The following is a 27,001-nucleotide window of genomic DNA, read 5'->3' as shown; positions in this document are numbered from 1 at the left end:
AAATATTTTAAATGATCAAGTCAACCAATGGTATGTTTTTGATTCTCTCGTAGGTCTAGCGGTTATGTTAGTTCAAACCCTAGGTCAGACCAATAAGTTATTGGGGTATTTTCTTCAAAATTCTCAGTAACAGTCTGGAACTTAATAAAACATGTAAATCATTGTACACGCAACATAGTACTCATAACATCACAGTAAGGGATTAAAATGTGTATGTGTGTTTGCAAATACTATAGTATATGCTGCGTAGTTAACCAGTTTCCCTCAATATTAGCTGCCGTGGCTGAAGACGGCCATGATGATAGCATTATGATGAGTTATTGATTATTGATAAACAATAAGTGTAATTGTTGAGTAAAGATTTGGAGTTTTGACCTCCATGTTAGTCAGTTATACGATTTTTTAAAAAGGAAAAATAGGTTACTATTTTGGATTTTAGGAAGTAGGTAGGTATAAATGCTTTCAACTATTCATTACAAAGATATTAAATTTTAACTTTATGTACAAAATAATGATAGCATTGAAGTCACACTGATACAATTGATTTCAGACCAATTCTTGCTCTTTTCGATTTGTGTGAACATTTTTGACATATCATTAAGGAATAATACATAAAAGCCTCAGATCTTGGTGGTAGGGCTTTCAGGCTGAGTAATAACTAATAATTAGTTCCGTTGTATGCCAATGCGAGAATAAGTAGGCTTTTGTTGTGTTACGTGGGAAGATTTAGTAAGAAACCTACAGCGCAAGGGTCATAGTATTTTAGTTTTCAATGTTGATGGCGAATGGGCCATTTAAAAACGAGTCAAAAGTTGAATATGGGCGGATGTGATAAATTAACATAAGGTGGCTAATTTGCTCGTCCGGATAGCTGTGTTAAAATAGGTATAAGAAAAAATTGTACAAATATTTAACGATTACAAAATGAACACCAATAAAAATATTAAAAATAGTGTTAAAAATATCTTTATTATAATCACAATAAATAAATATTATTCATTAGAGTAGTATTCATGATATCTTCCCAATGATGTGTTCCCATGTTTTGATCTTGCTGAGCGCATGTCTGGCCGCGCCCGCCATCAGCCCCTCAGGCGAGTGGCGCGGCTCGAAGCCCAAGATCAGAGCAGACTCTGTCAGGTAGCTCACGATCTGCAACATATGTACATGTTTTGAGTTTATTTATCAAATGGTAAACACTTTGACTTGGAACTTGGACTTTGGAATTGTAAGTAACAAATTTATGTATTCCAGAGTATAGGTAAATGGCAGTAAATTTAATGATGAGTCCCTGTCATGACGCCAAACTGATAGCTCTTGGTGTTGATAATAATAATATTTGATATTGACTCCTGAGTTAAGTATACCTGTTGAAAATTTTTATTTGACTTTAATATATTGGTTTATAGTTACCTCTTTTAATCGATTTCGTAAGTTTTCTTTTGTGATGGCTTTCCTTTCAAAGTCTCTTGTAGTCAGTACCATGAGTGGAGCGTGGAGTTCGTACAAAGTGATTCCTATAAATAAAACAAATTTAAGTTATGGTTAAAGAAAAGTTTAATTTACAGCTGAGCTGCCGCTCACGCTGTATTGCTAATTGACCACGATAGCATTGATTATACTTGAGGTTACTGATACTGATAGTGAAACCAGAGTTCAATTCTGCGAACAGATTGCAACGTTATCGTAATCGAAAATCGAAACCGAATCGTTGTTGTTTAGCTGTTTTCCATTTCTCCTAATACAACCATCTGGTTGCGAGAACCTTTTACCCAGTAGATATTGTCACCATAATAAATTAGTAGTATCGACCTCGAAATCTGTCAAACCAGTACAAATAAGAAATTACATTATTATTATATGTTCGCTCACCTCGTAATCTCGAGTACCCCGGCTCAATGACGTCGAAGACCTTCATCAAGTCCCTGCATATTTCGACCTTCCTGTTCAGCTGTTCCTCGGACATCTCGTGTATCATGAAGTCCGACACCTTTCCGTAGAGCTGGCTCAGCGAGTGCTTCGCCGAGAGGAACAGGTAGTGGCTGTCGTGGAGCACGTTCCTATATTTCGTGAGGAAGCTCTCGAAGCCTGCGACGTCGTTGGCATCAATCTGTTCATATTCGTCCGTTAATCTGAAACATTGTTTTCAATCATTTTATTAAAAATATATTTTTATTTATTTTATAAAGGCGGCTACTCGATAGTAAGTGCAGCATTCCGCACACATCACTCTACAAGAAGTATTCCGCTAATTTAATTAATATTCCATTTACAGCCGAGTGACATTAACTTTGGGAACTTAGATGTGACGTCCATTGTACATGATTGCTGCTCTTGCTGAATACTTCATATATGTGAGGTGGTCAGGAGCGTTATCACAAGCTATTTCACTAATTATTCAAATGTATACTACATAAAATACTTTAAACAATCTAATATACAAATTTTGCGTAAGCCTAGAAAAAGCGTTAAATTTTTGCTTATTTTTACACGCAATCTAACGTTCATGATAAGGTATTAAGTCATATACTTTTAGTCGAGCACTGGGTTAGTGTGCGTGCGGATGCTCACCGCTGCAGCAGCAGCACGACGGCGGCCGCCGGCATCTCGTAGTGACACTGTGCGCAGCGCCAGGGCGCGGGCGCGCGCAGCGGGTCGCAGGGCAGCACGCGCGCGCCGCAGCGCGGGCAGCGGAACGCGCTCGCCGCCGTGCCCAGCTCCGTGGGGTCCGCGCAGCGCAGGCACGAGCACTCGAAGAACTTGCTCAGGCGCAGGTGCTCGCGCCGCTTCAGCGTGCCCTGGGTAGACAATCGGTGTCGTTCATTGTTAAGATTGTAGCAGAATAAAATATTGTATTGTGTTATGCTTACATATTATATTATAAGCAAATACCACTGTCCATATTTGGCACCTAGAAACAGATCGATATTCGATTTATGCTATATACTAAGTTAATAAATCATTGAGTTCTGTAGATAATCTCCATCCAAGCTTCGCATTGTAATATCGTCGCAATAATTAAATACTGTCAAATTATAATACTGCAGTACATATGAACATCGTTACTTAATTGCCTATCATTTCATTGACAACAAATAAGAAACAGGCAAAGTGTGTTTTGCGACCGCACCTGGAGCGTATAGGCGTAGCACAGTGATATGATATCTCCCGCCTTGTGTGGTATGGAGGCTCGTACGGTGAGGGGTCGAGTGGCTTTGCCCTCGGCATCGGTGTGCGTGGTGGAGGGCGTGCAGTCGTGCGCGAGCAGGTAGGCCTCGTCGTACAGCGCGCGGGCATTGGCGCCACTTACGCCCACTTCGAACGCGTTTACCTAGAAAATCATCAAATATGTTTAATATGCGAAACTAATCCACTTATTTTATATTTGCTTCTGAGTCAAATTTTCGAACCGAGGAACTGACCTCTAATATGCCACAAACGGTGTGTATCTCCTCTTCGTCGTATTCCAAACCCCATTTCTTAAGTCGCTGCACGACGTTCCTGTCGTTCATCGGAAAGATGTCGCCCCTTGCACGACGAATGTCGTTGTGAGCCTCCATCGCAGAGAGAGCAGCCCATTTATCGGGATCTTCCTTTTTTAAAAGTAAACACCTGGAAAGTGAAATATGATATTAAGCAACAAGACAATACAGCGAATACCTTGAAAAAAAATCCATGACATAAAAACAAAGATATACGGATATCTTCACACCGAATCCCATCACCAAGATAGCTAGGGTTTCCGAAAGTATTCATGTAACTAAATAACATAGCATAGAAAAAGAATTTTATATTACTAAAAAAAAATTACGACGGAAGCAATACGTCTTAAATTTCCTATGATTTTGTGTATTTCAAAATAAATCTTACGGTGTTTATACATAAAATCCATTATTTGGAAATGGAGTAGATTTATTACTGTACACTTATATACAATTTAACGTCTTAAACAATATCCGCGATAATATAATGCTCCGTGTTAGTTAAACAGTATTTTTTTTAAACTTTATTCTGCGGGGAAAATATTTCATATTTAGCATAAAAATGTTATTCCGGAAAAGAAGTTTATAAACAGTAAACTCACAATGTACAACAATAAACTTGGAATGTGATTGATTAAGTTTTATTATAATCGAATACTTTTCTTACATTCAAAGTACTTCCTAAGGGTTAGAGTTAGCTTAGGTTAGAGTTCATTTAAAGTTAATTTCGACGCACTCCTTGAGAGAAAATGAAAAAAAAAAACTTTTCTTATTAAGTAACTTTATTCCAAAAGAGTATGTACAATTTCAAGTCAATTTGACCAATACTTTCGGAGATTTCGTAATGAAATAATTAATGGCGTTTCGCTTACATATTAAAGATTGGAAGACCTGATTAAAATAACCCAATGAATGAATCGAGATAACCCACTGGGTATTCTAACTGGGATCTTAACCGTAGAACGTGGGTTCAAACCCAGGCAAGCACCACTGGATATTCATGGGCTTAACTTACGTTTATATTACATCTCGAGCTCGGCGGTGAAAGAAAACATAGCGAGGAAACCTGCACGTGTCTAATTTCAACGATATTCTGTCAAATGTGAACCCAACAACCTCCATTGGAGCATCGTGGTGGTATATGCCACTAACCTTCTCAAAGGGAAAGGAGGCCTTTGCCCAGCCGTGAGAAATTTATAGGCTGTTAATATTATTATTTTAATAAATGAACTTGTATATCTTAATTAAAGGTAGCGAATTTAACTTGGTGATACTGAGATTTCATTTGCTCAAAATATTTCATATAATAAGTTTTATAAAGGTAAATGATAAATGAACATTAGTTACCTTAACGGTGCAAGAGCTTGATAGGAATCTTTCAAGTCTTCAATGTTGCTGTAGTCTGGTGTGACCGATTTCAAAGTTTCACATTCGTACGTCGAATGGCCGGTGTACCTCCCGAGACCCTTGCACGAGCTGCTGCAGACTGGCCATTTGCAGCCGACGCATCTTTACACGGAAATGCAATTGATATATTAGCTTTTTACGACTTCGCAGTGTTTAAGAATGAAATATATACTTTTGGTAGGAATTCAACGAAAATAATTGATAAAACGATATCCTTAAAATTTGTATTTCGTAATATGTATCACATATAATACCGCGAATGATAACAGTAAAACCGCATACAATATTATTTTAAGTTATAATTTAAAAACAACTTAAAATATTATTTTATGTTATAATTTAAACACAAATTGAAACTTAGAATAATATGCTTACTACTATATATTAAATACTTAGAATACTTAAATAGTTTTTATTTACATGGAAATAAATAATTACATTAATATTATAATTATAATTATTATAACCTACTTCATGAATTTTCTTCTTTTGTCATCACTACGATGATTAAAATTGAAACATTTTTAGCATGCAACTTCATCATGTATTTGTAAAAAGTTCCTCTTGGCACAAATAATAAAAAAATAACTTCTTCATTTATATAAATATAATACAAATAAAGTCGTATATGTTGTTTTTTTAAGTTGAGTCTTGGATCTACGATGTGGTTTAGTATTTTGTCAAATGCGCTACAAACATTTTAACCCTGTATTGTTCTTACTTTGTTAAACTAGTCTCATCTAATTCCCTGTAGCAGCCGAGGCAAATGAGCCCGCAGCCGGAACACGGCCCCACGACGACCGCCGGCGCTTCTATGATCACCTCGCCAGGTTTGATATCGCGAGTAGCGACCACGTATCTGAAAATTAAATAAATATGATAATAAAGGATGAAATTGCTTTGTTTAACATTACCGAAACAGTAATCCATTGAATTGAAAAACCTAAACAAACAAACAAACAAAACTAAACACACCAAAGGTCCATTAAAATCCAAAATAAAATGGTATAAAAAAAACTAAAAACTGTAAAAAATATACTTTAAATATTTATATTTCACTATTTTCAGTAGTTGACCAGTTATTTTTGGAGTCGGTGATAATATTCAAAAAGATTTGCTTTGCCTTGTTAACAACGACTCCAAAAATAGCTGATTAAGAATTACAAATAGATATTTATATACCGCCTGGGACCAAGTGGAATAAGATTTTTTTTATTCCCGATCATAACGCTTCCATTCCATTTAAACCTTCCAGGGACCACTCAAATACAGACAGACAATATCATCGAAATCGATACAACGGTAGTAAAAGTTCAGGTAAATGTACTGAAGATGTATTTAAATATAGATAATATTATAAAATTTATTTTTTTAGTGTACACTTGAATGGATGATATTAGAATGTGTTTTTAAGAAACTTACAATTACAGTTCTGTTGCATTAGACAATACTATCTAAATAGTACAAGCAGAAAAAAATGGCAGAATAGTTTAAAGACCTCTAGAAAAGTCATATGTTATGCGCTTGGAGGCAACGTAAGAACGTAAGAGTTCCACGAGGGAAATAGAATATATTCCATCTCAAGAAGTATTGCACAAGTATATATCGACTCACCTTCCCATAACATCTGAATGTTTGATCTCATAACACAACTCCTTAGGTTTGTCTCGTTCAATTTGAGGTTCCTTTGCATCTCCCTTTTTATTCGCAACATCTGCTTCGATAATGTTCTCCTTGTTCCTTCCATCGTTGCGATTCCGACGTTTCTGCTACAAAATAAAATATCAATTAATTACATAGAAATATAACGTTCATAAATAACTTTTTGAATTATCAGCGTTACATCTTACGCATATGATGCATCGTAACATTGGAGGCGAGTGAAAATAAGTCACGATTTATTTCAAATGTACGAATAATGTTATATATTTTTATGAATGGTTTCCACGTCTGCGAACCGTGAACTGTGACGTATAAGTGTTATGAATGAGTATTTGGTAGGCGATCTCTAGGTGTATTTCTGTTTGCCACTTGATTCTGCCGTGCCAATGGCTCCATGTAAAAATCAGTTTCGTAACCCTGCCAATGATTTATACGACCGTGAAGTGTAAACTAAAGCCCCGTTTACAGGGATTGAAAAGATTCTGCGACAGGAATTTATTTTCGGACTAAGCAATGAGCAAAACATGCATCTCAATTAAAATAGATGTACACCAGGAAACAGTAATTATGTGAAATTTTGAATTACTAAAAAAATATATATTTTATTTTTTATTTTAGGGAATTATTTGAAATCCCGTAAGTCTATTTAGAACTCCTATTTTTTATTATTGTCAGAAAGCAATAAGGTAAGGAAAATATAAATGATATTATATTAATTTCGTTTTTTTTTATTAAAATATTATTTAGTATTTAACAGTATTTGACATTTTTTTAACGCAGAGGCGTTCTTTACGAGAGGAAATAGACCTATTGTTAAAGTCATTTATACAGCATTTAAAAACAAGTTCTGCGGTTTATGCTTGTATCCGCAATTAAGTATCTCATATAGATCATTCTACATTATTATTTTTTTATTTATTAGGTTTACAAATATATTTTTAATGAATACTTAATATTATGTCTCTCTTTGATCGCAACTTTAGTTTGGCACGCAAGGGTTTTATTGATACTTGAGAAATATTAATATAACTTTACAGTTTAAAACTACCTAAAATATACATATATCAGCACATATACAGTGTACCTTTTTTAAATAGTTTTTTTGAAAAGTGGAAGAATCTAGATCCTTATACAAGTAAAATCGTCGGCATCCGTTATCCTAAAGCATTGTCTTTGATTAGTTATAATATTTGACAGCACAACATAAGACTTTGTCAGGGGTCTATGCCGAGAGACTCCATAGGAAAAGTCAGTATATAATGAAAATAGTAAATACATAAATACGACTCGGAACTCCAAATTGAAGACTATACACTATTTAATTTCGAATATATTAGACTGTGACAGTGTTTTACCGCAATTAACATTACAAGAAAAAATATCTGGTCTCGTAAATGCTAAGATGAAAATAAACTCATGGACTATTGTTATAACTGGGCATAATCTTATACGTACATTATAAGTTTATAATTGTCGCCAACAACTTCGCTCGAGTTTCAGAAAGAAGTCCTTAGGTGTTAGAAACAAAAGGTAGAATATGTCCATCTTCGGGATTCAAGTTTTCTTCATACCACATTCCATTTAATGGTTTAATTGTTAGACGTGAAAGTACAACATTCAAACAGAATAGTTAATTAGAGTTACTTTTTCATTACATAGACATGGAGGGTTTAAAAATCAGTGTGGAAATTCTGTCTTATCTTGTTGAACATCGGGCAGATGAAAATGAATTGTCCTGTAAATATTTAACTATCAAATTTCCACAGCTGTGTTGGTCGTCTATTGATAGCGCTAACATTTTTCTTGGCAATGGTTTAACAGATGTTTTTAAATGCGATGCGTGGCCATTGTTCACGTCGCGTCGTCAGTTCTTGGATTCAATTCAAAATGTTAATTTCATTAATTATTTATGATTACACGTATTAATTATTTTTAGTTTTGTATTCGTTTCTATTTTAAATTGAAAATACAGAATATACGAAACGAAATCTAAATTTCCATTACGCAAACCGCTTTTCACTTTATACAAAATTACAAAATGCTAAGCAAATGGGACCCTTGAATGAAAACCACATATATGATTACAAGTTAATAGGGATAAGGAGCCGAGTATCAGACAACGATTAATGTGAATGTGAAAACAGAGTGACAATACATTAAAGAAAATTTCAATATTCAGCTCGCGTTTTTTCTATAAAAATGTTGTTGAGGATTTAAGTTGTACACTTAATAATACGTGCCACTCAATGAAAAATATTAACTGCTTTCGAAAATATTAAACTTTCCTTACATTTCTAATACGCTGACAACCTTAGAATCTATGGAAACTATGATGTGGTACCTTGCGCCTGCCTTTACACTAGCTTGCTCAATATTCAATATTAAGTATTGTTGTATGCCATTAGAGTGAGCTGGTTATCATCAGATATCTACCAAGCTTACCCAGGTACCCAGCAAACACCAAGACCCTACCACCCAGTAAATGATGGTTGTCAAGGCTCTACTATGTAGACCATAGTCGCGTGTTGCTTTCTATACCCATAAAAATAGTATTTGAATAAACCGTCATGATTTAATCAATTTACAGTCCAGAGCATAGCAAACGAATACGCGCAATAAGAAGATAATTTTCTGTAGCCCAAACTGTGCCAGAAATTTTGTGCCAAGATTTTGTATGGAGATATCTTGGCATTGATTACTTAACACGTAACGAACTCTTATAGCACGATTTGATGTTGCCTAATAGGCTTACTGATAAACTAAAGTGATGTAAATATCACATAAATATATAATAAGAGAGATTGAACACGATGACGAGTACATAAATGATCTGTATAAAGTCTGAACCCTCGTGAATTTTTTTATTAAATAAGTTGCTTGTGACTTGTAAGGTAGTCTATTTTCCAATGTTAATTACAGCCAAAAAATGTGTAGAATTGTTGATACTGTTAATATTAATATAGAAATATCAAAATTCAAAGCATAACAGATTTTGGACATAATATATTTCCTTTGGCTCGTTCGTTCGGAAACGTACAAAATATAACGAGCATAGTCATAGCGTGCATGAATTTTTCCATGACAAAGACTAAAGTATGCAATGAACGATTTAAATTATCTGAGTAATATCGTAGAGTCATAAGTGGTAAAAATAATGAGGATTTTCTTTTACATGTACTCATCATAAAGATGACCCATTCGACCGCCCGCCTAGGACCGACCGATGGCGGATAGCCGGACGGTCTAATGGGTTATTTAATGGGAAGTGGTTACCACCATTAGATAACCAACCTTGTAAGTCAAAATGTAATATTCCTTGTGGCTGTGGACCACTGTATTTAATACCAAGCGTTGCTGTAGGGAATAGAATATCTAATTAGTGTGTTCCGCCATCCACCAATTAGCACTAAGACACATAAAATTCACAAAACAAATAGTTTCGGTGCTCATCATTGTTCTTTCGACATAATCAAACACTGCAAAGTTTTTTCATAAACAACTTCTAAATCCTTGCACTCGTTTATAAGTGGGGCGAGTTAAATCAGTAAAACTAATATTTCTATCTCCTCCGTATCGCAATGAATTCGAAAGAACAACATCTTTCTGTCTATTGAGACTTGTATATTGCACAAGCACATTTCGAAACGAAACGAGTGCGTGAAATCATAGAGAAGTCAGTGGCACCGAGTTAAATTAACGTACAAATATATTGCAATTCTCAAGATTGTTTGAAATTGTAACTGAAATAATTTCAATATGAGTATATGCATTGTACGTTTTATTCCTAGGATTTTATTTGTAAGTTAACCCCATCCAATATTTTTGATTGATTTTGATTGACATTGATTTGCATACACTTTTCATTCTCTTCACACCCTTAGTAAATAATCAGCTTTTATTTGGCTTGAGGGACAATCGATTGTCCAATATGCATTACTAGTAGTCGCCCGCAGATTCTCTCGCATTATAGGGCGTTGGTTGACATGTGTTAGGCTATGTCCTTTCTTGGAGTTCAAGTTTGCTTCATACCAAATATCATCAAAATCGCTTCAGCGGTTTGGTCGTGGAAGAGCGACAGAAAGTTACATTTATAATATTAATATAGATTGTTCATGAGAAAATTAACATAATAATAAAGATAGCAATAAAAATTACAAATTAAGTAATTACTTTTGTTTTAAAGTATTACGTGTCGTTTAACTATACCCCTGTTTGAACATAAGTTTGGAATTTTATCTTAGTAGAATCTACATTCCGAAACGGTGGTAAATTTACTTTTAATTCCAAAATGTGTCATGGTGTTTCAAAAATGTTTTTATGAGCTTTCTTTTATAAAGATTTTTTTAATACATTTTAATTATTATATGTCATGTAAGCGATCTAGTTATGTACACAAAGCTGGTTATGTGTTACTGTTCTAAATATAAAGCTCTATGACAGACTGACAGATGCTGGGTGTAAGATCAGTAATAGAATACGGAATCCAAATATTCACTATTAGGTCATGGAACACAAATATCGTCGGTTGGATGTTCTGATTGTCGCACAAATTCGATTCCATTCACTTATAATATCTTTTTTTCGTATTTTCAATTAGCATATTTGCTTTTTATTGCACTGATAAACAAACATAGACATTTTTAGCGTAATTTTTTCCATAGACAACATATCTCTGACTCGGATTTATGTTTTATCCGATTAATTTCCTTCGTGCCTTTTCCATCCCACATGAAATTGGCAAAATATATCTGTACCCGGTTGGCACTACCAAAATCCATCCATCTAAGAATGGATTAAAATTTTAAACTGTACACACGTTGGGGTAATAAATATTACGGAATTTAATAATAGGGCATCCAGCTATCCCTAAAAGTACTTCGGGCCATATTACCGATCATCTAAATAATAAAATTATAGATAAGTACCTATCAAGTGGCAATTGAGGAAGTACATGAATGTTTTTATGGTCTTGCTGAGATTCTTATGGCATTAGTGACACGTTGTTTGGTTTTTCGAATGAACTACGCGTCTTTAGGTAGCAGATACCAGATGTTTTACGGAGAACCCATTAATTTGTCATGAACTATAACGTAATTCACAAAACGAATAGTTCCCAATGAAGATAAATCCGAATGAAAATCAAGCCGTGAGAATAATCGGATTTTTTTTAATTAGCTCTCTAATGGAGTTGTATAAATGATTGTAAATCGAACGAATTGACTTTTAATACGAAACAATTTATTTATTTACTAAAAGTTACAATAAGATCTTACAGTTTATCTGATATTCATGAGTGTTGACTACTGACTTTCTTGCCGGTTCTTCTCGGTAGAATCTACTTTCCGAACCGGTGGTAGCTTCACTTAATTGATAAATGACGGTTCAAAAGTGCTTGTAAAAGCCTACTTGAATAAAGTTTATTTTGATTTATTGCTGGATAGCAGGAAATCAGTAAACATCCTCACTATTTGTGGCTCATATGAAAAAAAATTGTGTCTGTTTTCTGATAATAATATTGTATAAGTTTTGGTACCATTTGTAGTAATAAATTAAAACAGTTTAGTAGTTAGCTGTGTCACTTCAGATTTTAACAATAACAGACGTATACAATAGATTATTTATTAAATAGACGATGGTTTAATTCAATATAGGTACGTAACAGAAACAAAAAAAGTCTTTAAAGCCAATTTAAAAAATATTACTAATTAGAATTTAAAATTGAACTCCTTACATTAAGCAGCCTTTTCTGATATACAATTTATTTTTGTTAAAATTGTATTTTCATGGTCATAAGCCTCATCGTCATCATCATTACGATCTGGACGGAGGCCCCCCTCAAGGCGCGCCACTGAGCCCGATCTTCGGCCCTTATCATCCACATAAGTCTCATTCACACTTATTATTGCCCCAAAAAAACAAGTATCATGGTGACATTCCATGACGAGTGGAAATACGAATGCGAAATACTCGCTGAAAGTTTATTTTAAGGCCGTTAACAGATATCTTTACTGAAGTAATTTCTGTAAGATCTACAAACACATCCATCAGTACGTGACAAGGGCGATGACAGCCCGACGGGAAACTAGTTTAAACGTGACCCAATAACAGAAAGGGGTATAACTATGCGCACGAGGCTTATAAAACTAAACATTATTGACACGAAATGTCAAAATTCAAATACAATTGAAATAATATTTGATAGATAAAAACCGGATCTACTTAATAAAGTTTCAGAATTATTGCATAAACCGTGGAGTCTGACAGAATTAAATTTTGGACAAAGTTTCCTTATAGAATATAAGTGAGCACATAGAACGGGATTCTAACGGGATTAAATTGGGAATAAAGGTTTGGATAAAAATTTGCCCATTTGAGAGCAGAATAATAGTATATGTCATTAAGATTTTATTCATATGATTGATTACGTAGATAGAAAATACGTTATCTAGGAGGGTAAAATTGGGTATGCAAATTTTTATATGCAGGTTTTTCTTTCAATGTTTGTCATTATGCTTTTGTTTATGAGTAATAAAAAAATAAGCAGTGTTTTTCGTAATAAATCCTTTTCCGATGGGATATCAAAAACGGATAGACGGCTAGCCAATATTATACGAAAGGTCTGTCATTATCAAACACATATACAATCATTCCCTTAAAACTTTCCTGTAAGTAAAATAAATTTCAGCACACCCGCAGAAGAAGAAACATCTCTGTAGTTATGTGGTTCATAAATATTAAAATTAGATTTTGATTGAATTATTTTTCCATGTTTGTTTGTAAGTATATATGTAAGTACGAATAGGGTTGTTTATGTTTTATTTTCATACCTTGAATTGATATTGGCTCCAAACCAATTTCATTCGATGTACAATTGCATAATGGACTGATTCAGTTTCCCAATAATTCGATTTTAAAATTTAGTTTAAATTTAAATTTTAGCTAAATAAATAAATATTAATTATCTAGATAAATATGACATGTTAATAGTTTAGTTTAAAGATTAATACGGTACCGCCTTTGCCAGATTCTTCCAAGATAAATTCATTATTAGGTTTCAGCGTTTATTATATTTTTATTGGAAATTTTTGTACAGTTAAATACAAAGAGGTTTAATGCTTTTAAAAAAGTAACAAAATTGAAAAAATAATGGTTTGACTAGTAATAGGACTTTACAATTTTCTAGTAGTATACAGCTGGTTAACTGCACTAACGTTCCAAGGCATGCAGCAGCACCTACCATTAATCTGGCTAACTGTTCGAACGTATCTTGTTTATAAAACAAATATTATCAAAATTTAATGTTAGTCAAATAATGATTAACTCAGTGCCGAGCTGCTGCTGTTTGGGTGGTAATTAGACACGAGGAACATAACTTCTAGGTTTCCATGGTTGCACTCGCATTGACGATATTACGGATGGGTAATATTTCTTAAGAGTACTCAAGTACTCGCTAAACATCAGATGGATCAAAAATCCTCACGCCAATAATAATTATTTATTAAAATATATGGATTGTAACGACAAGCCTCTCAATAAATAATAATAGGTTAGTATAGTCGGATCCTTTGATCAATATGATCTTATTGCTTTATTTTCAAGAATATTGATGGTTCTATTTATAAGAGCGGGTTCATTAGATAATGGTATACGTGTACGAGTGTGGCAGGATTATTGGCGCGACTCCCGTTCGTCTGTGTAGGACATGACGTCGCGTCGATCGTCTGTCAGCGCGACAAATTGTCGACGCTTTGTCTCCATTATCAGAATTTTATAAGTTACCCACGTTTTCCGACTGATCAATCTTTTCTTCGACTTTTTAATGTTGCTTACATTCACATCAAATTGTAAATAAACATTAATATAATATGTACCCTCAATAACATTAAGCCGGGAGATTATAATTATATACTATCACAGTTAAAGATAACATAACAAAGTTGTACTTTTTTCTAATCTGTTTGTCAACCGATTTTCTTGTTCTAATTGGTATGAGTGTATGTGTTAGCACATAGTTATTAATATTGAATACTTCGTATTTGTAATAAATTAAATTTACTTTGTATTAACACTTTATACTGAACATTATTACAGATTTTCCCGGCATGGAACACTACTCTTATTTAGCCTTCTGCCTTTTGGCGTTCTATCAAATATTATATGTACAATTATATATACCATTCTAACAAACGATTTATACAAAGTAAATTTTACTAATATAATATATTCCTATCAACGAACTTTAGCTTTAATAATAAATATAGGAAGTACGCCAAGTTAATAGAAGTTCAAAATGTAAATTTACAATTGTTTTCCTTAAAATTTTTAATAACGGAAATTGCTTATTAATTTCATTGAGGTGAAATAACCGCTTAAATATTTGGACGTTTTCAAGTCGAAAATTTAGAGCAAGCACCGGCTTGACAATTAATTATAATTATCAGCAGTGTTAAACCAAAGGATCGTAAGGAAACCAACATCAATGCAAAAAAGTCGGTGTAAGAATTGTCGCACTTTACTTTAAACAGTGTTTCAGAACTCGATAGAGCGCCTTATATAAATCTTTACAGACTACCCGATTTAATTTTAAAGTATCTAATATAATTTCCATTGTAAAATCTTAAAATTTATAATGCATGAAAAATATATTAACAACATATATACAGTAGTAATTCTCTAATTAGGAATCATTAGGCAATTTTTAATGGTCATTGTAAAATCAATTTAATACTTTGGTCACTTTTGTAGCGTAATTTTACGCAAATTAAACGCGCTTTCGCGAATGCCAAAAACCTTGCCAACTAGAAATAGATGAACTTGCCATTTCAAATTCTCAATAATAACATGAAATATTACTGAAGTTCTAAATATTTAACAATAACAACATTTATAATATTTTTCAAACTCTGAGATTAGTGGGTTTTTCTAAGACAAATGGAATAAACATATTATGTGTATCATTCATCAGAACAATTTAATTTTACTCATAGAAAGTTCGTAAATAACTAAAATGTGAAGAATATTTCAATTCGATTTTTTATTAAAACGTTTGATTATAATACAGTCGGTAATAGTGGGGTAAATATTACAAGGGTAAGTTCTGAGTCTAATAAAAAAAGAAGATTCTGTCATATTTCTCGTACCTATACATTTAATAAATTTGTCAAAAAAAAAGATCCGCTGATTTTCTTTCACTGGTTCTTCTCAGATCAGGGTCTTTTTTGCGAACTGACAGTTTTATTTAATTTAACTATCGAAAAGTAAGTGATTACACTTACTTGACTTATGCTTCTATATTGAATAAATGAACTTCAGTGTGAGTATAATACTATTATATTAACATATTTGAAAGGTCATTGATGATTTTATATGGGAGGGTGTATAGAAACCAAACAGATTAGGGGGAACCTTTCATAGCTTTGAAATATCGCGGAAGGGAAAAAATATGCTCAAAAACGTTATATCGCAATTTTCTTATATTTTGTTGTGTTGTCGTGCAAATTAGTCATCTGATTAGGAATTGTCACAAGAAATTTGAAGCATTCCTTGCATGGCAACACGCCACCAGCTATTGGAACCAAGATAACGACAGTAAATATTGCTGTTATTGAAAAATTAATCGTAATGAAAAACAATACTTCTGCATAGCACTACAAAGCACGATATATATAAATAGATGTTAAAAAGTTGCACTGCGACCTCATTTGAAAGAAGGCAATCCAATCAATCAAGAATCGAAATAGTCCGCAGTGCCAACACAGTATGACGCCAGGAGGAGCCAACATGCCAGTAGTCGCTGGCACTTGAATCGCTTAAATCGTTACGGATGGATTATTTTAATTATCATGTTATTATTAAATAATTGCTTTCACTCACAGACGATGCATTTTTATTAGTTATCGTATACAAAACATCTGTCTTACCACATATGTTCAACTCAACCGCCATTTAAATTAACGTTGCTATTTTCTGCAGCCAGGAATCAATGTCGCGTAAAGAATTAATTACGTTAGATACCGTGGAACTCCCATGTTTTTAAAAATATATGTGTAAATAAATTATTATCACAAAAATCTGATTATATTTCGTCGATATTATTTATACATTTTGATGAATTTCCAAATGTCCTTTCTAAGCGCACCTACACTATCTACTTAGTGTGTTAAATATAGAACTTCCGCGCATAACTTCTCACATCTAGACCCAAGTCCTTAGACTGTTTTTGCCTATCTGTACATATATAAAAACAATTTCAATTCAGACCGACTAGCAATCATCTAACTTTAGCGTCAGTGGCGTTGCTTTTCAAATAAAGATAAAAAAATACTGAATTGTTAATACGATGCATCAAAGCATTCTGATATTCAGTTGGTTGACTTTTTTTCGTGTTTTCCGATACCAACCTTTTTTTTGTGGGACTTTTTGTTCATGACGTATTGCCGTTCGGACCTGAAACAAAACTCTATTTTAATCTAACTTCAAAGTGCAGAATACAAGGCGGCGCGTCTGTCCGCCACCAATACGACGTATAGCTCTACAATGTTTATCCTATCACAAACAATTACACAAACAACAAAATTAAAACCGATATTTTACTTGACAATATATCATACATTGAAATTGTAGTAAAACTTCAACTTTTTAACTTGTATCTGCGACTTTAAATGATAGCACATAATATGACTACGACACATACACATAATATAAACAAATACTCATCAAGAAACACTTGTTCATAGGTATATATTTTTTATTTCAACTAATAATTTCTAAACGATTGTCGAATTAGTAGTGACAGTAGTATTTAATGCTCCAATCAATTTTTCATTGAGTCATGGGCTATTTTTATTTTTATCACTTGTGTTTAAGTCACTATATTATTATTAAAATTGAAGGATACCTTCAATATCATTTTCTCCTTTGTATATTACAGTGATGTTAAAAATGAAAACGTACTTGTACGTTGTAAGTTTATGACAAGATTATTTATTTTTACATATTTATAATCCATGTCAACTTTTATTTGGTCAGACTTTGTTCAAGCTCGTTTGGATATCACGCAAGCATCAGATATTTTACCGCCAAACAGGAGCTCTCAGTATTGTTGTATTCCAGTTTCAAGGGTACACACCCTAAGCCAATGTAACGATAGGCACAAAGGACATAACATCTTAGTTCCCAAGTTTGCTGGTGTATTGGAGATGTAAGGAATTGTTAATATTTCAGGGAAATTGTCTAATGGCGATAACCTACCATCAGATAGGCCATTTGTTCGGCCGCCAACCTATAACATAAAAAACATATCTGAAAAAAACCTATTAGATAATACAACTAGATTAACCAGATCTTGTTTTCATTTAAATATTTTAATTTGTGTCGTTGGACCACTTTTCTTAGCTTCCACAATCCGTATCTCATCAAGAATTTTAATTAAACACGGCGCGTGCGTCGCTTTAAAAATCTGTGCCATCGTTTTTGAAACGTTGTGAAATACAGGAGATGAAGAATTGCGTTGTAAACAAATTTGTGTGAAACGCCCGTCTAATAATTTGTAGATCTAATTTTTCATCTTGAGCAAAACATGTTTTCTCTTGAAAATTTAACGCTGCGAAGTTTCTATATAATGATTACGGTAAAGATTTTTCATGATTATAATTAAAGAAGTATTCATATCACCTTTTTTACACATAAAACATTTTTTTAAACTAGATCTTAGAATAGTAGTGAAAAAAGTAAAAACTATAATATATACTTAAGACAATAGTGGGCATGCTCTGAAAAATAATAGGAAATTGTATAACAGTTACGAAAAAATTATAGTAAAAGAAAATTCGCAATTAAACTATTTTAAAATTTTGTAAATTGAAATCAAACTCTTTTATGATTTTTTTTTTTGTAATATAAGAGGCCTCTTTTAAAATTTCTTTATTATGTGTAGAAAAAAACAATAGAAAGCAAATATTAACTGTACTTCAAAATAGTTAAATCGTTCAGTTTTTGAAGCGATGTAACGCAGTCGTTCTAACCATCAATTGTTTTGACGTCTCCAAAATGGCCGCAGTTGTGCCATATTTTGGAACAGATCGGTTTATTTACATATTGGCAACTATTCAAAGCAGAATTTGATTTGAATTATCTGTGTTACTAAGCTACGATAACATATTCCTAAGATTACGCGAGATCTATTAAGATATTTGGAAATAGAACGAAGTGCTGAATTAATCCTGACTCTTCAATAGTCCACGTTTTCAGCAAACTCGATAATTTGCTGAAAACCTGCCTTAGCTTCGGCCTTGCAGCGGCTTGAAAGTAGAAAGATATATTACAGTAACGCGGATTCTTGTTTAAAACCATTGACAAACGATCCATTATTCGTGTGCTACATTGTTTTCATTTAAACTTATCATCTTGCATACAGCAATAAAAAGTAATGACCGCCCTGTGATTAGGATCATCACTGAATTTTGAAGTTCTTAATTGGTACTTATGATACATAAAAAATGTTGTACTTCGCGGTGAAAAAATGTGAGGATATGTCGAATGAAATTCTGCCACGATATACATATGTATATGCATTTCTAAAACATGGTGGACTAAGCTCACAACCTTCTACTTAAAGCAGAGGAAGCCTACGCAGGCAATGGAATGGTTGCATGCGCTTACCTTCGGCATGATTCTTTTTTAATTACTCACAAACACTATTAGAAAGTTTTATTACATAGTGACAATCATAAGTCTTGTATATATTGGATCACCCGTCATCATACACTGATATATGAGTAATATACATGAAAAAGCTATTATTAGAAGTTTTATATTGAAAACGTGGTGTTAAAATACGTCGTTACGACACCAAATTCAATTAAAGTGGGCGCAGTCTATCAATTATTTTGACTAAAACGAACGATGCGTCTCAAGTCCCGGATATGAGTATGTTTTGAAAAAATTCCATCTTTAAGAAGAACTTGCACGCTTTGCATTTTTCGGCGAATATTCCTGATTCATCCGCAGCTTTGGTAACATGAGCGTCACTCGATTAGGTGTTGGGAACAATGACGTCAAAATTGTAGTCGATTGAATTATTTTGTGCTATTCGATTTGTTTTCAGAAAAGATCTTAGTGAGATTTTATTTTAAGGCCTGTCTTATTCTAGGGTATAGGGCTGCAGAAGATGCTGATGGTGTCTAATTCTTGGTAAGGTGTGCCAGATATCTTAAAAAACCGAAACCATTTGAACCCACGCTTTTTTTGCTCAACACGGGGGTTGCTTACACGATTATCTTGTAATTTTAACGACATCGTTAATCTGCTTTATTTGCAGATTTTTAATTATTACTTTTATGCACAGTGTGACTAAATTTTCAAAGTTTAAATTGATTTCAACGTCTTCAATTAACCACGATGAGTTTGTATGATTATTTTGGTGTGTGTACAAGTAGGGAGTTGTATATAAATTGCATATGTTGATGTGGAATTTTTCGACATTATATGTTTAGATTATGCTGCGAAAAATATTAACCATTCATTACATCGCCAATCTTCCTTGGGAATCAAGATCTTATGTCCTTTGTTCCGCTGACTCACTCACCCTTCTAACCGGAATAGATCAATACTAAGTAGTACTGCTAGGCGATAGAATATCTTATTATTATTATTATATTCTTTAGTATTATTGTTTAGAAAACGATGAAGTCTGGAAAGGAAGGGATGATTTAAGTTGTAATATAGAGTTTCTACGTATCTTAAAAGATAAAGATAAAAAATAAAATCAGAAAAAGGACGAATAGACTGATGGTCATTTTGATTTTAAAGATAAAATGTAGCAATGGTTTTACATAGGATAGTCTTGATAGTGAAATTCTACACAAGTTGAACTAAAATGAAATATAATAGCTAACAAATTTATAATGTTATGTATATGTTGCTGTGAAAATGATTATCCGTCGATAGATTTATAACTTCGGAATAATACTGAGGTGTATGTAAAGTAAACAATTTTGCATTTTGTTAGTTTTACGATCTCGTAAAATATTACGCGTCCTCTGATGTTACTCGAAATTGTTTTAAATAAGTCTGAATATTTCGTTACAAGATAACGAGACAAGATAAAAAGAAACTTTGTATTATATTAAAATAGTATTATATCACGTATGAAGCCAGCACAAAAGCTATGAAGATACAGTCTATTATGAATTTTAAATTAAGTATACAAATACACTATTTTAAGGCTAAATTCAACAAAACTAAGCGTTGTACTTCGAACATTTTACACATGAAAAAGAACTAGTATATTTTTATTTAAGTATTGAACAACAATTGACAATTTTTGTAATACTATTAGTTATGCTTCAATTCTATGAAATATTTATATATAAAAATATGTAGAGTAATTTTTGTTATTAATTATAATGTAGTTTAGACCAATACAAGTGTGAAAGATAGAGATAGTGATGAGATACAAAAATCTAAGTGAGGATGGGCAAACAATTTACAACAATACAAAATATTGCTTTTTGTCGTTTTAATTAATTTAATTTACATTTGCTACTCATTCTCAAATCATGGCGATACAAAATGGGTGCTAGCTACAAAATATCTTGCATAAAGACCAATGAAATTATGTGGTTTATAATCTCTTTCAAAAGTGTCGTGAAAAATATTTGTTTTAATTAAATATTGATATGTTATAAGTATCTTCATAAACATAACTTAGTTCTTCTTAGTTTAATAGAACTTGAACTAATTAAAATTATTATTAAACAATTATTATAGTTATTATGCAAAATATAGTAAATTTGTATACTTGTACATTTTATATAAAAACTAAAATTATAATGATATGTTAATAACATGTTAAACGTTAACTAACAATTAAATAATTAACTTAATAAACTTTTAACAGTTAAATTATATATTCTTAGTAATGCAGTAATTTACAGTATCAAATGAAATGAATTATTCAAATCCGCCACAAGAGCTTTCTGGAGGGTCTGTGAGTCCGAAAGCGCGGCAATCTGTCACTCAAATAGAATAAACCAGTGTTTACACAAACGTTTGCACAGTACGCGTTTAACATGCAAATGTTTTCATCAACTAACAGATTAGCTAGCATAGAGTACCATCACTATTGAACCTATACTGAGAGTCTATTCAAACCAGAAGAGGACAAAAGCCAAATAAACATCATATTGAATTAATGCGATATCATGAGTCGAGAGCTTACTCTATTATTTATACATTATGGATTTTCTGTAGAGATATGTTTTAAAGCTGTATGTAACTGTTACCGGAATTTTGGAACTAAAATTAGTGGTTTAGTGGATAAAAGTACATTCAGTGTAATAGTGTTGTATTAAATAAATATATTGAAACTAGTTGTAGTCCACCGCTTTCTACGCGTTTTAAGGGGTCGTTTGTCATGTGTTCCTTGGAGTTCAAATTTACTTCACAACAAATTTCATCAAATTCGGTTCATTTGGAAGAAGATTTGTCTATCTTCATTATTTTCACTTGGAATACGCTGTACATATATATTTATAAGTATCATGTTATCTTTATGCATTGTCAGTTGGTCACAAAATTTTTAAAGTTGCCAACAAATAAATGTGCGAAACATATTCGAATGGAAACCTTATATATTTACTGCTATTTTTTATATCGTTACTTAGAAAATATAAGTAAGCGTAAAAACTTTTCATACCGTTTACCAAGGTGGCAGCTTTTCCTCGGCGTCAGTGGAAAACACTATACATATATTGTTAGAAAGACGAATAAGAAGAACTGATTTAGAGATCCATAAAATAGTATCTTGTTTTAAGCAAAACAGCACTTAAACTTTTAGTATCTTAAAGTCAAACTAGATATATATAGTAACTATACGTAATTATTGATTTAAAGTAGGTTTTATTTCTGTACTGCATTACATAGTCTGTTTCACTGAATGCACTGTTTCTATCCCCACTACACACTGACATAACAATGTTTGTTTTATTTATTCTCTATGTTGTCTTATGTACAGTCGGGGTAAAAGGTTCGTCACCTTAAGATCTATTTTCGCGTGCTCAGTATGAGCGATAATCTGCTTTACCGATCGAGAGTGACATATTGCGTCGCAATGATTCAATAGGTACTAAGAGTTTAAAGGAATTAATTTGAAAACTGACTAAGGTTTTGTTACTCTGACTGTACGTTCGACTGATCAGTGTTGTTGAAATCTGCACTCTAATGACACGATTCGACGATAATCATAAATCGCAAGGCATTCGACTGCGATGCAATCTCTTGGCAACAATAGCCTGTGCAGGGTACAGTCTACAAGAAAACATTTGCTTTATCTAATTTAATTAGATTGATGTTTTAATCGCGTATGGTTTGTTGTTGTAATCCCGGCTTTAGATACGAGTCGATGATCATAAATCGTAAGACATGCGTCCGATATGCACTCAACTGTCTGGACGAATGCCGTAGTTATGTACCGTTTGCAAAAGAAAACTTGTGAAATATTTTTATTTCTTTTAGTGACTGCGATGAGTGAGAGCACACTCGCCACCCACCCAACTTAACGCCTTACCGTTAAAAACTTTTTTGACAAACCCTAACCAAGATTGCTTTAATTTAGGTCAGGATAATTTTTTAATCATTAACAGAATTAATGGGAACTGAAAGTCAACGGAATGAAATGAATGAAATTGTTCATGTAAACAAACCACATTATTTTCGAAAAAGTATTAAAACCGTCTAATTACACTTAAAATGCTAAAGAAATCTTAAATCAAATTTAGAGTGTGTAAATGCCCCGAGTTAAGCGTTTGTTGCACGCATCATTCGTCAATAAATCACGAATGCGTCCAATCTGCAATCGACTTGGCATCTTCATGGCGTAACAGTTGAACGCGTTCAATACTACAATATGTATTAGAATGTATATTAATCACATATTAAAAAAAAAAACAAATTATTAGACATCAATTACAACTTATAATCATAAATAAACATTAATTTTATATCGTTATAAGTTTAATTATATAATAACCTACCAAATAAAAACTATTTTTAAAAGTTATTTAATAATCTTTCACTGTTGTATATTGATATAATTTTGCTGACTGTACTTTGCCACACAGCTGAAGCTGTCAATGCTATTTATGGTAGGTAATCAAAAAGTATTTTTATTATTTCAAACTACTCGTGGTCTCAAGATTTAAATCGATTAACTTAATTTACTTTTTTACGATGTATTTACAATCAGATCGAAAGACATTAAGAGCTACATTAAGTAATGTTTATTCTATCGTTTAATCGTCGGAAGTTAGGAAGTCGTAATGCTCGCTAACATCACATTTTATCTCATTTGACATGAAATTAATATAACTTTTTTAAATAGATTATGTCGTTTTCTATCTAAACATAATATTAGAGTAAATAAGCGTATTTATCCTTTAGTCCTCTATAATGTTACTGTGAAATAGTATCATATCTAATAATCACTTTTTTAAGTACATATATTTAAAATTACATATATTGACGTAAGTATCACGTTCATATGACAGTATTACTTTAATATATAACGAATTCCTTATTAAATAATGCAATAAATAATAAACAATAAAATAAAAAAGTTCACAGAACAAACCTTATTAAACTATTCACACGACCGATAAAGTAAAATCACTTTTATTAAAATCCTTATTAAAAGACAATTAAGACTTTTGGATGAAAAATAATTAAAAAAAAAAACACTAATGACAGCGAAAAGAAAGGCGGTATACTTTAAAAGATGGCGCGCACGACCGAATCGCGCGCACAACGGATAACTATGCCGAACTGGGGACTTGACACAATAAAGTTAAACATCCAAAAAGCTGGCCGACTCGTGCCGCGTAAATTTCATAATAACCATACGGGATTGCAATTTGCGAGACATTTCTTGGAGTTTGGCAACAGAAACATGCCAAATGGTTTAAAATTTAAATCCGCGAAGACATTTGCCGCTCATGCCTCTCAGTTCTTAGTACTCGTTATAATGCTGACGGAACGGTCATTTTCGATTTCCACTCTCAAATAATTGGTTGCTAAAATCATTAATCCTTAAAGTTGTAAATTTCTATAATTTATTACAAAACTTAAATTCAGTACTATTCTATGAGAACTCACGTCGTATCTTAGGCGTGAAACCTTAAAAACAAACTTATGTCGTATACGTATTTATGATAAGCTATTTTGATTCATATAATATTATTTAAATGTATTTTTATTCTTAATCACTCTCTGAAATTTCACGAACGTGGTCTGCGGTGAGTTTCGAGTTCTTATAGAATAGTTCCACTGTTTCAGTATTGGTAGAATGCGAATAAACAAGCATTAAATAATGGTACGGCAAACAAATCAGCTCCTGAACAGCAAATAATTTCGCGAAGGTGCAATTAACGTCTATTTAACGTGAAATATGGCAACAATTTATTAAATTATTATTTTAATCGCCCTACAGGTACTTCGTGGAAATAATCACACCTAATGAGATTGAAAATACATAAATCCAGCCTTCAATTTAGACCTAAAATTACATTTTCATCAGTTACTAAGTGACGATTAGTTAAAATTAGCTTTTAAATATGTACTGCTAATGGCTATAAGTTAAATAACAAATATTTATATTTTAATATATATTAGAGTAACACCAAATTATTGACTACCGTTCAGATATATTTTGTTGCTTAAAAAATTTTTTTTTTGTACTGTTGTCCTAATATCAAATGTCAAATTGATGTTAATGTTAAATTCGACGTAAAAATCTCCGTTATCTGACCTGACATTATATTTATCTCGACGTCCCGGTCGTCCCATAATAAACCCCTCCATCGGGCGGACGGCAGGAAGAATAATAAACAAAGGAGGGTCATTAAATGGCTATTTTGGATCGTCTGCTCAGCGCGACTAACTAGATATCCACTGGGTCTCATGGATGGCGCAATTCGAAAGAGAAATGCGCATTGATGCATACCACTATAGTTAAACTTCACTGATACACGCTTGCATACCGAATTTTAAAAAGCCGATCGAAACATTTTCCTTTATCTATACAAAATGTAGCAATGTATAATGTAAAACTAGTCTAAGCGCCGTTCCACAGGCTTCAAAATATTACTCAATAATAATAATAATTTTAAGCTTCTTGAGTTGGCATTTTGTTCGCAAGGAGATTCTGACATACCTGGGTCAAAGTTATATCAGTGATTGCCAATGTTATCGTTGACAGAAGTGGAAGCCAAAGACCTAAGTAGGTACAACTAAATTTTTTAAATATTTTTTCAATGTTTACATTAAATTTAGAATAACCCGGAACGTTTAGCTGAAGAATGACTAAAAATTAGAAATTATAATAATTCACGAAACGCTTTCAAGTTTTATTCACTTGTACCAAGACAAAACATTATTAGCACAACAATGAGATCGACGCATGCCACGTATCTAACAAAAAACAAAACAATTAACGGCAGTAAAATGGTCGTCAAACATTTATAGTTTCTACATTTTTATATCGAGTAATGAGTATAAATAAAGATTTAAAATTATTTGATAGCTGAATGTGAAACAAATCAATTAATTATATTTAATATATTTGACATCGTTTTCGGATATACTTATCATAAAATAATTGTAAATATCAAGAGAAGTGAACATTTTCAGCTTAAGAAAGAATTCTTCAATCTTCACATATCGCGTATGTTGTGTTTTTTTATATTTTCAGGTAGAAAATAATAATAACATAAAATAACTTTTTAAACGATTCTAGTGCACTTAAAAACCAGTAAGTAAATAAATTCTTACTTTACCGTCGTGTAAAATATTTATGGTTCCATAATGAAATAAAAATATTTTTTATAAATACCTACAACAAGTGAAGTGTTCCCCAATTTTCCTCATATAATACTGGGTTTTCAAACATAATTTATTGAACTCTATTCAATACATTATTTACATTCTCAATGCAAATTGCAATAAACCATTTGCCACATATAGAAAAAGAAATTGGCGGAGTTAATATCCTACATTTACTTCATCTTGAAGTTTAAAAATAGACAACACCGAATGTTCCCATTTTTATATATTTTAATATCAAATTTTAATATCAAAAATAGAATTCACCAGAACTTGATATCACACCCAAACCCTTGGTATAATACGGAATATTTATATCAAAATTAAATACCTGCAGCGTGTCAACTAATTAGTTAATTTTAATTTATTCACACTAATAAAATTAATGAAAATGTATTTTTTTTATAATTGATAATTACCTTCTGTTTTAAAAACTTAGTTATTTTAACTAGCACGCACCTCGGACTCCTCGTTTATAATTTACTTGTGATCTAATAGAACCAACAATTTCCGTGTAAGTGAATTATTGCATAGAAAAATAATGCTATATAAAGACAAGGAAAATGAAGCCCTAT

The 27,001-nt window shown here is 32.4% G+C and overlaps 1 protein-coding gene across 1 annotated transcript; it reads right to left on the bottom strand.

The window, feature by feature from the left end:
• Nucleotides 1-904: 904 nt before the first annotated feature.
• On the bottom strand, nt 905-25,406 carry LOC124536640 (SET domain-containing protein SmydA-8). Its single transcript, XM_047113168.1, has 11 exons — nt 25,354-25,406; nt 16,952-16,997; nt 6,504-6,658; nt 5,611-5,748; nt 4,830-4,991; nt 3,423-3,612; nt 3,131-3,331; nt 2,572-2,798; nt 1,873-2,132; nt 1,414-1,517; nt 905-1,152 (listed from the first exon to the last, which is right to left on the bottom strand). The coding sequence occupies exons 1-11, from the start codon at nt 25,404-25,406 to the stop codon at nt 1,012-1,014; spliced, it is 1,677 nt and encodes a 558-aa protein (XP_046969124.1). The 3' UTR covers nt 905-1,011.
• Between the last annotated feature and the right edge of the window lie 1,595 nt (nt 25,407-27,001).

Source organism: Vanessa cardui, chromosome 17 (genome assembly GCF_905220365.1).
Source record: "Vanessa cardui chromosome 17, ilVanCard2.1, whole genome shotgun sequence".
NCBI classification, from domain to species: Eukaryota; Metazoa; Arthropoda; class Insecta; order Lepidoptera; family Nymphalidae; genus Vanessa; species Vanessa cardui.
Note: the sequence above shows the minus strand (reverse complement) of the source record. Positions and strands in the feature narration are given on the sequence as shown.